At 47.2% G+C, this 14,167-nt stretch overlaps 1 protein-coding gene across 1 annotated transcript in view; it reads left to right on the top strand.

The window, feature by feature from the left end:
- The window catches only part of CDHR3 (cadherin related family member 3), a 74,675-nt gene that overhangs the window by 39,501 nt on the left and 21,007 nt on the right, over positions 1-14,167 (top strand). Inside the window, 3 exon segments of the mRNA XM_056118506.1 lie at positions 891-1,039; positions 6,013-6,202; positions 12,964-13,135. Of these exon segments, the coding sequence (XP_055974481.1) occupies positions 891-1,039; positions 6,013-6,202; positions 12,964-13,135 (511 nt within the window).

Genomic DNA, 14,167 nt, shown 5'->3' with positions numbered 1-14,167 from the left:
TTCCATCACATAAGCCCTGCCACAAATTCTTTATCCAGGGCTCTGTTGATGGGAATCCAGTAGGAAACTGCTAAATTTGAGATGACTGTTGACCCCACTGAAATAATTTTCCCTCAGCTAAAGGATGTCTCCGAGCTATTTTAAAACAATAAGCCTCCCTTGGTGCTTTCAATGATACTCAAGTTAACAATGTTGTACACTTAACACTTTTCAAAAGGCTGCAGTGGTCTGAGGGAGATGGGTGAATTGGTTCCTTGGGATTAGGTTGTAAACAGCCTTGGGGGAAGATCCTACTACCAGGCTTCTGCTTCTGCAGGGGTCTAAGTCCCTGTTCCAGTGCTGACCCCCTTGTTCCTGCCACTCTGGAGGGCATGCAAGTTGAGGATGTGAATTCTGCCTCCTCAGACAGGGTGTGGGAAAGGGGAAAAGTGAACAAAGGCACTGGAGAGTTAAATCTAGGTTTGTCACTTCTTTGGCTACTGGTGGCATCCATGGGGTAGAAGTCAGGAACTCTCAGATCCGGTGGATAACCAGATGGAATATATATATTTTTTTTCTCCAAGTTTTTGAGGGAACCGTATTGGGAGGAAAGAAGAGGGCTGGACAGACTGTCAACCTTCATCTTCTAAACTTTTAATGCAGCTGTTGTTCTGAAATGGCATCTAGGCAGACAGGCTTTGGCATGGTCCTTAGCTTGCACCCACAGGAATGTGATCCTCAGATCAAAAGTTAACTGCCCCTGCCCTCTTCCAGGGAAGAGCGCTCTCTTCCTGAAGCTGCAGCTCCAATAGCTCCTCACTGTGTTTAGCACTAACCTAAATCTCCACCTCCTAGGTTTCTTGCTCTTATGCCCCTGAAAATTCACTCCATCTGCTGTGTTTCTGTTCCAGCTTAAAGCGAGTGTATATGATTCCTGAGGAGCTGAGTGTGGGAACCATTGTGGCCAATATCACCGCAGAGGACCCAGATGATACAGGCTTTGCCCACTTTCTCCTTTACAGCATCACAACTGTTAACAGCTATTTCAGGATCAATCCATGTAAGTCATACAAACACCAAAACGTACCTACACACACACACACACACACACACACACACACATGCACACACTCATGTACATGCACTCACATGCATCCATACACTCATGCACATATATGCTTACATGCACACACACAGACATATTCATACATACTCACATCTGCACACTCATGCTCTCACCCCAGACATACTCAAATACTCTCACACATATTCACACATAAACACACGCATATACTCATGCACTCACACATACTATGCACCAGACATACACATACTCACACATGCACATACTCAAACATCCACACTCATTCACACACACACTCATGCACTAACACACACACACAGACATACCTATATACTCACACACATTCACGCATGCTCACACACACTCATGCACTAACACACACAGACATACCTACACACTCACACACATTCACATACTCACACACTCACACATCCATACTCACAGACACACTCACATATGCACATACACCCCCACACACCCACTTGCACATGTGTGCATGCATACACACCCCCCCCACACACACACACACCTCTTTCTGTGCATCCTACCAATTTAGCCCTTTGAACGGTTTGACAAAGATTCTGTCTTTGAATCTGGAACATGTCCTAGGGCAATATTTCACAAATGGGACCATACGGTCTCAAATGGATCCCCAGGGTATTCCAAGGGGGCCACAGGTAAAAATCACATAAATAGGAGGGCTACAACATGAAACCAACAGAAGGTAATGAGTCACTGTCACTGTCCTCCCATTGTTCATCGATTTGCTGGAGCGGGCCCAGTAACATTGTGAGACTTGCTACTGTGTTTGGCATATTGAATACGTCACGGGTAGCTTGCCAGGCTTTGCCGTGTGAGCGAGATACTCTCGGTAGCTTACCAGGCGCTCTGAGAGGGGTGGAGGAATCAAACTTGGGTCGATCGGGTCAGCCGTGTGCAAGGCAAACGCCCTACTCGCTGTGCTTTCACTCCAGCCTAAGGTAATGAGTGGCGTCACACGGTCACGGTCCTCCCGTTGTTCATCAATTTGCTCCAGCGGGCCCAGTAACGTCTCCATTGGAGACTTTGTTGTTACTGTGTTTGGCATATCGAATACATCACGGGTAGCTTGTGGGCGAGATACTCTCTGTAGCTTGCTGGGCTCTCCAAGAGGGGCGGAAGAATTGAACTCGGGTCAGCCATGTTGGCTGCGTGCAAGGCAAACGCCCTACCACTGTGCTATTGCTCCAGCCCAAGGTAATGAGTGGCGTCACAAAAAGACAAAAGAATTTGGAAGGAGATTAATGTCTGGGAAATGGTTGAGAATCACTGCCCTTGAACATCTGAAGTTGGGGCCAAGCAATGGTACAGCAGGTAGGGTATTTGCCTTGCATACAGCCAACCTGGGTTCAATCCCTGGCATCCCATATGGTCCCTCAAGCACTGCCAGGAGTAATCCCTGAGTGCAGAGCCAGGAGCAACCCGACCAAAAAAAAAGCGGGCGGAGTGGGGGTGGGGGGCAAGAACAGCTTAAGTTACCAGGATTGAAACATGTTTTAACATCATTCAACAGACATGTTAAAAGCAACTTATAAGGGCATTGGGAAACTGAACAGGACCCTGTACGGACTGTCTCATCCTTTATCTATGTGGTCAGTGGATCTGTAGGGACAGACAGCTTCCTGGTCCTAAGGTTATCTCAAAGTCTTCTAGAGAGATGACCCAGACCACTGCTGTCCAGTGGAAACAGAGTGGAAGTAGATCCACACACTGGAGGCTCTCATAGTTACAGTCTTTAAAATACAATGAAATGGGTGAAATTAACTTTAATAAGACATTTTACTGATCTCAATATATAACAAATATTCATATTTTGCATGTAATACTTATTTAAGAGCTATTAATCAGGAATTTATATGTGCTTGCTCTGTCATCAAGGTGTTTGTGTACCATACCTTACCACAGAAGCCTCACAGATTTCAACCAATTATTTTTTGCATGAAGTAGGGTGCAAGCACTATGTGAAGCTTGTCAAAAATTGTGCCATTGTTGCTTTAAAAATCACTTATTATTAGCTGTCTTTGGTGTAAGATTAGGGTGCACAAAATATCCATGAATAGATGTTAAAATCAGATAGTCCAGATCAATATACCTTGTTTCTTCATGACAGTTTAGTGAACATTTTTTCCAGTCTGAAAAAATACACACACATTAGTTGCTATTGATTTGTGCATTATAGTCAAAATTATTACACTTCAAAAAAATTTACTACTATGTTGCAAAGCATGGATTTACAAAACTTAATCTTCTATGTCCCAAGATTCTGCACTGTTATTATCGGTTTCCTTATCGACACCCTCAGCACCACTCATGTAATATTTATTTTCTTCATTGACCTGCTACAGGGCACATCTCCAGATTCATCTAGGCAGTGGTCTTCATCCACAGGCCACAGAAGGCTGCAGCTATAGAAAGGTTGAAGAACACTGGTAGAGTACATTTAAATGTGCTGAATCTTTAAAGATCTTTGACAAATGTTTCATGTCCCAACTTTTAATTACACACATGCATAACAGCTCCAAGGCCGAGTGCTTATTATTTCCAGCGGGCATCAATTGGTGATCACTGCTCATCCACTATTGGAGAGACAGTGCAAGTGGTCTTTTAAAGCTTTGTTTACACAGATATCCAGAGGTTGTAAGATAGATACTAGGCCACTGGAAATGATAGTCGCCTCTTACTTGTATGAGAAGTTGCATCATTTTACCACAGTGTGACCTTGGAAACTAAAAAGTGCAGAACTGGCTGTTTCTCTGTATCTCTTGCAGGTGATTGCCAATTCAGCCAACATAGGAAGAAAGGTGCATGAAAGCTTCACCTATCCACCAGCTATCCTTGTCCTACAGCTGGGTTGAGGGACAATACCAATGCTATTGCAGCATTCTAAACAAGCCACACAAGTTAGCTTTTAGAAATACATCAGCAACATCAACAGCGTGCGTGTCCTAGGAAATCTAGGCTGGAGGCTCCTCAAACTCAAGCATTCAGGTGTCACTGGCGAATATTGCTGCTCTATGTACCTTTCAAGCAGCGTGACAAATGGAATTATATCATGCAGCAATTACATGATGACAGGCTGTAAACCAGTTTTTAGACTGAAAAGACGGTACAATGATGATGAAGTAAGTGGTCACCATCATGCAATGAAATACTGTATTTTATATTTAGATCAGGACTAGATTTGGATGACTCCCATTTCAAGCCCTAAAAAGCCACATGTGGCTACCAATTAATCTATTGGAGAGCATCAATCTAGATACACCTGCTAGGTGGCTGCAAGTTATATTTCCATCTAATATCTCAGTGCGAAGAAAAGAGTTTTGTCCCCCTCTCATAACTACCTTTTACTAAGAGTAGGCCAAGAACTATGTATAGTATATATGCAAACTATGGAACGATTATTCCAAATAGGAGCTTTGTACAGCCACCCCACAAAACTACCATGATGCGCACTATACAGATGAAGAAATGAAGGGCAAGCAAAAGACTTGGGCAGACTTATGTGACTTGTCCAAGGTTTTGTGACTCCTTGGTTGCAAAGCAGGATACCAATCAAAGCTGCCCAATTCCTCAGCTGCCCTCCTTCCCTGCCCTCTGTCGTAGCCTGTTGTGGGTGCCTATTATATCCCGGAAGGGATTTGATTTTACCTAATGGCTGCATGGAGGCCTGCACTGGACCATTGTAGAAAGAGAATTTGTTATTGGCTCCCACCTGTAGGTTAGCGCAAAGGACACCTATGCTGGGAGGGGCAGGCAATAGTAGCCCTAGTGTTCCATCTCTGAATAACCTCCTCCTCTCATGCATTCTTGCTGAGATCTTCACCCAGTTATAGGGCAGGGACATACATAGTTCAGGATGCTGTTTATGCTCAGACTGCTTGAACAGCAACCTGAACTAAAGACTATAGTAAAGACTTGCTGCTGTAAGTATCAAAAAACAAAAGCAAGCAAGAGAAAAAATGTAGGCAGGAGGACTCTGTATCACCAGGCTATTGGATCTCTCATGAGAACAAGTGTGATTGGCAAATCTTTCCCCGGGGTTAGAATCAATGCTGCTCTGGTGACCCCAGGAGTGGGTTTGCCAGTGTGAACCCCACAATAGTCATAGCTTTCAGTCCCGCTTTCTCTCCCCTATAGCACCTGGTATGCCACACAGGGGTCAGCTGTCGGCCAGCCCTGGCAACTGAGATGCAGGGCTGCTGCTGAGGGCCTGGCCCTCAACCTGGACAGAAAAATTCTAGAAAGATCAGCTCAGACACCCCAACCCAATCAATATCTAATTCTGGAACTGATACTGATTGATTAGACAATCAGTGTCTACTACTGGAACTGAGATGACCTCTTCCCCTCCCCATCTCCTCTGCAGTGGTCACTGTGGGTACGAGGTTCCGAGTAACATACTTTGGTCCTGGTGATGACATGGACTTGGGGATAGTGCCCGTGACCTCAAACTCTGTCCTGGGGTGATGGGGATCCCAATGGTCCTGTGACACCCCTGGATTGTACTCAGGGATGTGGGCAGGGCAGGCACTACCACTGGGCCACATCTGTCCATCTGTGGGCTCCGTGAATATTTTGTGGCCCTCTGTACAGAGAGTTTTCTCTCTGGAAACCAAGGTGTATGTCCCAGTGCTCGTCTCCATCTGCTCAAGTCTTGTCTACCTTTAGCTCTTATTTCTCTTCAAGAGTCATGGTCTCGGGACTGGAGTGATAGCACAGCAGGTAGGACATTTGCCTTGCATGTGGCAGACCCAGGTTCAATTCCCAGCATCCCATATGGTTCCCTGAGCACTGCCAGGGGTAATTCCTGAGTGCAGAGCCAAGAGTAACCCCGGCGCATCGCCAGGTGTGACCCCCGCCCCCCAAAAAAAGAAAAAAAAAGAGTCATGGTCTCCCCTTTGCCTTCTTAGTGACCGGCACCATTCAAGTGGCAGGCAGGCTTGACCGAGACACCGGTGGACTGAGACATAATCCCACCATCTCTCTGGAAGTGCTGGTGAAGGACCGGCCTTCCGGGGGTCAGGAGAACCGCATGCAGGTCAGCTTCATCGTGGAAGACATCAATGACCACCCTGCCGCCTGCTCCCAGTACTCTTTCAGGTAGATACAACCTGAGACCTGCTGACCCTGTCACCTCTTTTGTGACCCTTTTAATGTCACTGGACTGCTCTTGAGTTGAGGGAGGGAGTGATAAATACTGATATGTTGGGGCAACGGCTCCCTGGAAAACCTGAACTTCTGAGAGAGGAGATAGGATTTCATGGCCCTGGCCCTTCTCCTTGCATCTTTTTCATTTCTATTTGTAGATTTGTTTGTTTAGGGGCCACACCTGGCTGTTCTCAGGGGCCATGCCTGACTGTGCTGGGGTAAGGTGGGTATACTGGGATTGGAACTCAGGTCTCTACCTCAGCTACACACTGGGCCAGCGCTTGCCCCTCGTCCTGCCTCTCCAACCTTCTTTATTCTCTTCCCCCCTCACTGTCTCCCTGCTCCTGTCTTGCTCGGTGAAACAGTATTATTTTTTTTAAATTTCTCTCTCTTCTACAGTGTGTTCATCTCTGTGGTGAAAAGTACCACAGGGACTTCTTAGACTCTCTCTGGACTGTACCTTTTCTTTATTTATTGCTACCAATGGCAAGCTGGGGCTGTTAGTTAGCCGTTATAATAGATGCTGGAGACCTAGGATTAGTAACTAGGTGGTCCCAGAGAAACACCAGTAATATGAATAAATCAAACCAAGTATTTACTTTAAACAAAACAAAGCATCTCACAACTTAATTGCTTGTAAACAGAAAGCGGTGGGGGTCGGGAATGGAGTGCAGATACAAGTGGGATGCAAGTTATTTCATCTGTTTGACCTCTGTCTGACAACCTATTCCCATCACTTAAAAAATTAACTTCCTTGTGGTTTGGGATGAATACTCTTTTTTTGTTCTTTTTTTTGGGGGGGGGGTTACAACCGGTGATGCTCAGGGGTTACTCCTCGATCTGCACTCAGGAATTACTCCTGGCAGTGCTCGGGGGGACAATATGGGATGCTGGGAATCAACACCTAGTTGGCCACGTGCAAGGTAAATGCCCTACCTGCTGTACTATCGCTCCAGCCCCTGAATATGCTTTTTTGAACAGTGCTGTCTTTGATTTAGTCTAAATGCTACGAGATGAGTCATTCCCAAGCCATTTTGGTGGTTTCTGTAAGAGCTCCTCAGCAGTTTTGGGGGTGTCTATAGTGGCTTCTCAGGAGATGGGCTGGGCCAGGGAGGTGACTCTACCTGATCTGGGCTCATGCTCGAGATAGCACAGGTCTCACTTTTCAGGTTCTCTACCTTCCCACCCCACCATAGGGAGTCTCTGCTGGATTTATCAGGCTGGTATTGCCAGTTGTCTTTGTAAGTTCCAGTGACTTTGGGCATAGGCCCAAGGCACTGGATGGCTTTGCAAAAGTCACAGACCAAAGACTGGACTGTCAGGAGAAGTTCCCATTCCTTTGTCTTCTTTGCAGAATTATCCCTGTTCCCCATTGGTTTGTTCCCCCTGATATTCCCTTCCCTTCGTACATTTCTGTGCGGGGTATTGTGTGACTTCCTGGGAGTTGTGTGACTTCCTGGGGTCCCAAGTCCCCTGGCATGTGGGTGACAGCTTGCAGATGGCATTTGTGTTCGCTGGAAAAGTCACGTGCTGAGTATGCTAGGCTGTCCAGGCACCAGTCTGTATGGGAGCTTGCCCTGCCAGCCAATAACCAGACTAATTTTATCTAGTCACTGTCACTATCCTCCTGTTGTTCATCGATTTGCTCGAGTGGGCACCAGTAATGTCTCCATTGTGAGACTTGTGTTACTGTTTTTGGCACTGCAGGTAAATCCACAAAATGCTCAAGATCCTCCTCTAGGCTTTTCCAGCGAGAGTAATTCGCTGCCTTCCTGGGAAAGCCTTGAGGAGCGGAATTACAAAGGACTATTTGCTGGAGCAATAGCACAGCGGGTAGGGCGTTCGCCTTACAAGCGGCCAACATGGCCGACGCGAGTTCGATTCCTCTGCCCCTCTCGGAGAGCCTGGCAAGCTACCGAGAGTATTCAATATGCCAGACACAGTAACAACAGTCTCCGATGGAGACGTTACTGGGCCCGCTCGAGCAAATCGACGATCAACGGGAGGGCCTTTACCTTTACCTTATTTGCTTCCAGGGCAGAAGCAGCAGATTTTGCTGCACAAAACCCAGCCTGGATTGCAGAGTGCGAGGGCTGGGAAACCCAGACCCTGCTTCCACCCTCGTTCCCTTCTGCCTGCCTGCCCTCACACCTGAGCCAACCACAGCAGCCGTTCCTGACAGCACTGGGCTCGGGATATTTAGTCCTTCCTCTGGGCTCTGGCTCCAGCGCTTTGTGAGAGAAGGCCCTGACTACATACCCAGAGCGCCTACAGCCCCCTGGGGTCCTCCCCTTCAGATGGAAACAGCTCCTCTGTCTTTCTCTCCCAAGCTGGGGGATGAATGTGCCCTGTGCTCCCAGTGGAGGCATCTGAGACAGCATGATGGCCCTGTAAATTGTTAGGAGCTTGGCTGTAAATGCTTTGCAAGCTGTTTGAGAGCCAGAGGGGAAGGTCTCAGATTGAGAAGGAGGCTGAGCCAGTTACCTTTGGAAGGAGTTTGGGGTAGCAGGGGTACCATGGTCCGATGGCTGGGAGTAAAGGCAGAGACTGATGGAGGAGGGAAGTGGTTTTCTAAGCATTTAGGAGAAAAATACCTAGTGTCAGGAAGGAATAAAAAGAACAGCATCAGGCAACACTGACTACCACCCCTTCCCATCCTCCCCACCCTCCTCTCCCTGGCCCCGCCACCCCTTTTGGAGGGTGAGAGATGTCTGACTTCAGGACCAGATTCTCTGGATGCAATATTTTCCTTATTATTGCAGAGTTGCAATCAAGGCTCAGACTCCCAGACTATCTATGGGCCTGGAGACCCACCAATGGCAATTAAAGTAGAATTTATAGTGACTCACACAGACAACAGAACTGTGTTGAACTAGTCTGTCTTCACCTGTAAAATGGGGACAAGGATTCAAACCTGGGTCAGGCATGCGACTCGGGTGAGTGCTCGCCTGGTGGGCACAAGGCCTTGGGTTCCACCCTCCACACTGCCTGTCTCTTCCTCCCAAGATGCCGATTGTAGCAGGTGATACCTGCTGGGAATGTCTTCCAGAGAGAGAAGAAAGGAAAGGAAGAATGGAAAGAGGGCAGAGAGGGAGGAGGGAGATAGAGAGGAAGGAGGGAGGGCAGAGATGAAGAGGACAAGAAGAAGTGGTGGAGGAGAGAGGAAGAAAGGTGAGAGAATTAGAAGTAGTGATTTTCATTGGTGTGTATATATATATAGCATATAAATTGTTTGTGATGTAAGTATGACATTGTGAAATCAATACAGAAGCAGAGATGCTTGGCTTCCAGGTCTGCTGACATACAGAGGTCACCTTTGCCAGTGAGTCATCGTAGACAGTTCCACCTGCCAAAAGATTCCTTTCCAGGAAGCGACATACAGTCACTTTGAGGGGGGTGGTAACACTCCAGCAGTCAGGCTTTGCTCCATGAGTGCAGAGATCAGAGTCATCCTCACTGAAAAATGTAATCTCATTTGGCCACAGAGGGAGAAGGAAGTAAAGAGGATTAAAGAATTGAATACCATACATCTGGGCATTCCAAGAGCAAAATGTCACCACATGGAATAATGCACAAGGACCTTCATGAAGGACAATGGCTATTAAAAGGGGGAGAAAGCTGGATAGGGTGCATCAGGAGGATCAGAATTCTGGTCAAGAAGGGATGAGAAAAAAGGAGGAGCGGGAATGTGTTCTTGGAAGGTTTGGCTAGGCCATGGGGAAGTGCTGGAGTCACAGTCACTTGTCATAGGAATGAGCCCACCTTAGTATCTGCCACACCCAGGTGTTGGCACATGGCCTCACCACAAACACAGACAAGGATGTCAGAACTGGTGCCAGTGCTTAACTGGGCCCCCATGGCTGAAACTCCTCCAGCCACATTGTCAGGGTAGCCACAAACAATTTTTGTAAGAGAATCTGTCCAAGACCAACATGCTTGAGGTAGCTAGCAGAACAAAGCATAGAAGCAAAGATCCATGAAACCTCAACCACTAATTCCTCCCCACTGTGTGTGCCCCTTTGCAATGTGGATTTGTCGTGCATGAGAGGGAACATATTTCTGGTCCTTAAATCTGGACCTGACTGTTAATGGCTTTGATCAGAGCAACATTCACAGAAGCTGAGAGGGATATGTGTGTGTGTGTGTGTGTGTGTGTGATGCAACTTGAGCTCTTACACAGGCCCCCAGACATAAGCACTGGAATAACCCAGGCTAGTCTCTGCCAAGATCTGGAGGATAATGGACAACACGAGGCAGCAACCCATCCCTCTCACACTAGACGTGAGAATCCTCCTGGATTACCCATCTTCCCCCCATGCCCCCAACTGCCAGCAACCACAAAACCACCAAGTCAAACTAAAACCAGAGGAACTAAAGGATAGCCCTTAGTGTTGTCAGGAATAATCAATGCTTCTGGGTTTAAGCCAACTTTCATTTTGGTTTGTGATGTCACAAAAGCTAACTGGCATGATTTATGTCTATTTTATACAGAGAAAAACCAAGCCCTGGGCGCCAGAGAGACAGTACAGGGATAAGGTGCTTGCCTGGCATCCTGCTCACCAAGTTCAATTCCCTGGCTCCATACATGATCTCTGATCATACCTGGGAGTGATCCCTGAGCACAGAGACAGGAGTAGCCCCAGAGCACCACTAAGGGGTGCGCCAACTCTGTCCAGTCCCCACCACCCTCCCCGCCTCTGCACACACATGTGGTAAAGCTCCTCAGTGAGTTGCAGACTAGGGGTGTTGTCCACACCTAGCCTCCCTCACCAATACGGGCTTGCCCCAAGGCCTCTGAGCTGGGGGGGGGGGGGGGGGGGGGGAGTGAGAAACTTTGCAGCTCTGCATTATTTGCCTAGTGTTAACCTAGGTTAGTTGACCTAGCTAACCATGACCCTGAGGTTAGGAGCCCTGGATGTGATCCTAATAAACTTCTATTGAGTGAATGATGCTCAGATGTCCTGAGGCTCTTCTTGAAGGTGAGAGCAGGAGGACCCTATATAGAGGTTCTTCCTAACCAGAGTACCCTCTACATTCCTCCAAATGTAGAGTGGTGCTGTATTTGGGGAGGAGGGATAAATTAGTAAACTATACATAGTTTATAATAGATACCAGGGTAATTTAAAATGAGGAGGGCGCAGGAACAGTCCAGGATGCAATGGGCATGATAACTGGTGTTTCAAACATAGCAGTCAGGCAGCCCTCATTGAAGATGGGATGCTGAGTTAGAGTTAAGTTTCCCAGACTTGTTTGGTCTATCACCCTGTTTTCAGAAAAAAGAAAAAGAAAATCTTTCAGCACTACTATCCCCCCTCCCATAAATCTACCTTCTTTAAGGATAAATAGAAAGCACTCACCCCAATTAATCCAGAGGCTACAACTCCCCGTTCCCAGCCCACCCCTGTAATTTATCTTGGTACCCTGGGACTGGGCACTATTAGTGCAGGCGTGGTGACGGCTGGTCTCTGTGCTCATCTGTGGTTACCAGGTTCTTCAACATTTTCAAGAGTGAAAATATTGAGTAATAAAAATGCTTAGACTCAAAAGTTAGAAAACAGAAAAAAGTTTATTGGAAAATAGAAGAGAATAAAACTCCCCCACCTGGGGAGGAACTTAATTTAGATCTAACTTAAGTATGTATGGCTCCTTTCAGGGGTTTTTAGTAGGAAAACTATGTCATTGGGATGTCAAATGTTACAGAGAATGTAGAGATCAGGCAGGTGATCTGGCTGGCTTTGTGCCTTTTAGGTTATCAATTTAGCCAGGGCCCGTTTGGGTTACCTATTGTCTCTTAGTCTTTTATTTATTTATTTGTTTGGCTTTTTGGGTCACACCCGGAGTTACACATGGGTTATTCCTGGCTCTGCACTCAGAAATTACTACTGGCAGTGCTCAGGAGACCATATGGAATGCTGGGAATCAAACCCGGGTAGGCCACGTGCAAGGCAAACACCCTACCCACTGTGCTATTGCTCCAGTTCCTTGTCTCTTAGTCTCGATGAGCCTAAGGTCTGGGGCAGAATCTATGATCTTGGGGAATTGTTGCCTTCGCATTTACGAGAAAGAGCCCAGGAATTTGTGGGAATGTTAAAAATGTAAGATGGGGGCAGTCAAAAATGGGATGGCAAGGGGAAACTGAGGCTTCCTCTTTTATTATCACCCAGTCTGGGAAAAGCTGGATCAGGGATTATAGGAAACAAAAGCACCAGTCATATGGGCATTTGTGGGAAGAGCCTGGTGCAGTTGGGGAGAGGGTTCAAGTAGTACCAGAAGGGGCAGGACCAGGGAGAGAGAACAATAGTGGGTAGGTGAGTTGAGGCAGGAAAGATAAGGGATCCCACGGCAGGAATGGTTCCCTGGATCAAAGTCAGGACTTTGAATGAATCAAGGAGCCCTTAGGGAGCAGAGAGGAGTGGCAGGATCTGAGGTTTTTTTTTTTTTTTAACAGGACCCCCCAGGCTGTGGAGTTAAGAATAGTCTAAAAGGAGGTCAGGGCCGAACAGGAGCACCTGCTTGGTGTGTGTGTGTGTGTATGTGTGTGTGTGTGTGTGTGTGTGTGTGTGTGTGTGTGTGTGTGTGCAAGCACGCGTGCAATAACCTTGGACTGACTTTGAATTGAAATTAGAGCAGCGGTGTCTCGCCTTGGGCCTATGTCAGAAGGAGCACGCAGTCACCGTTTGCTGGGCAGAGTCTTGAACCCTATCTTCCTCCAGCATGCTGGTGCCCGAGAACACAGCCCAGGGGACGCTGCTTCTGGACCTGCACAAGTTCTGCTCTGATGAGGACTGCGAGGTGCCCAACAACCAATTCAACTTCACTTCACCATCTGGAGCAGGGAGCAGCGTCCGATTTTCACAGGATCCAGCTGGCTCTGGGAAAATTGTGGTCAGTTAATGGTCGTGGCGTCATTGAGAGGGCACCGGGGAAGCTGGTAGAACATGCTTTGTGCTTTTTGCTGCCCCACAGAGAGACATTTCTGAGGCAACTCCCTCTCCCGGTGCCTGTAACTGACTAATTTAACAGTCACTCTGTTGGCGCTTTTATTTGACCCCAGTTCCCGGAATCCTGTTCTGCATACTTGTGCCCAGGGTGCTTGGGATTCTTGCTAGTCTGCCTACTGGCTATTTGTTGTGAGCTCCAGACCTGTTTGTTCCTGGCCCCTAAAGGAGAGAAGGAAGAGTCACATGACCTGGGATCACTAGTGTCTTTGCTAAAGAACCACTCATGACTCAGAGGAGAAGGAGAAAATGAGGGTGGGTCAGTAGATTTGCTCCACTGCTGCTCTACAGGTCAAAAGTGAATTTGCAGTAAGGAAAGGGCAGAAAAGGTGGTTCTCAAAGAGTTACCTTCAGGGCTTCTGCTAGAGTCAGGGAAAGGAGGAGAGAACCGGGAGGGCTGAGCTGGGTAGATAGTCCCCTTAGAAGGGAGAATGCCAGCCTCAGGAAAGCCACCGGCCCACCTGGCATCCTCAGCCTCTCGTGTCCACCCCAAGCCTTCGCTCTCCCAAGGACTGACCAATTGTATGGAGCGTCATCAAGAGAATTATTTTCTCTTTTTGTTTAGGAAACGAATGCACTATAGAAAACACAGAAGAGTGTTGTCACTCCATGATAATTATTCTTAGGGTGCTGTTGCTCCGATGCATAGCCCTCATGAACATCCTTTTCATGTGCATATAGATAAGTAGTTTAAATGATGGCAAGATCCCTGCATATAAACTTCTAACCCATCCCTCCCCACAACTGAGCTGAAGATAGTAATGCTTGGCGAATATCTTTGTATAATAGATTATCTAGACTCCCTCTCCTAGTAAATTCTTTCAAATGAGACCTTTGGCAAAGAGCAAAATTATGGTCATCACTTTTTTTAGGGGGTGGGGGGCTCTCCCAGGCGTTACTCTGTAGACCCAGAGCCACT

The sequence above is a fragment of the Sorex fumeus genome, unplaced genomic scaffold, assembly GCF_029834395.1.
Source record: "Sorex fumeus unplaced genomic scaffold, SorFum_2.1 ptg000037l, whole genome shotgun sequence".
Taxonomy (NCBI): Eukaryota; Metazoa; Chordata; class Mammalia; order Eulipotyphla; family Soricidae; genus Sorex; species Sorex fumeus.
This window is presented reverse-complemented; position numbering and strand designations above follow the sequence as displayed.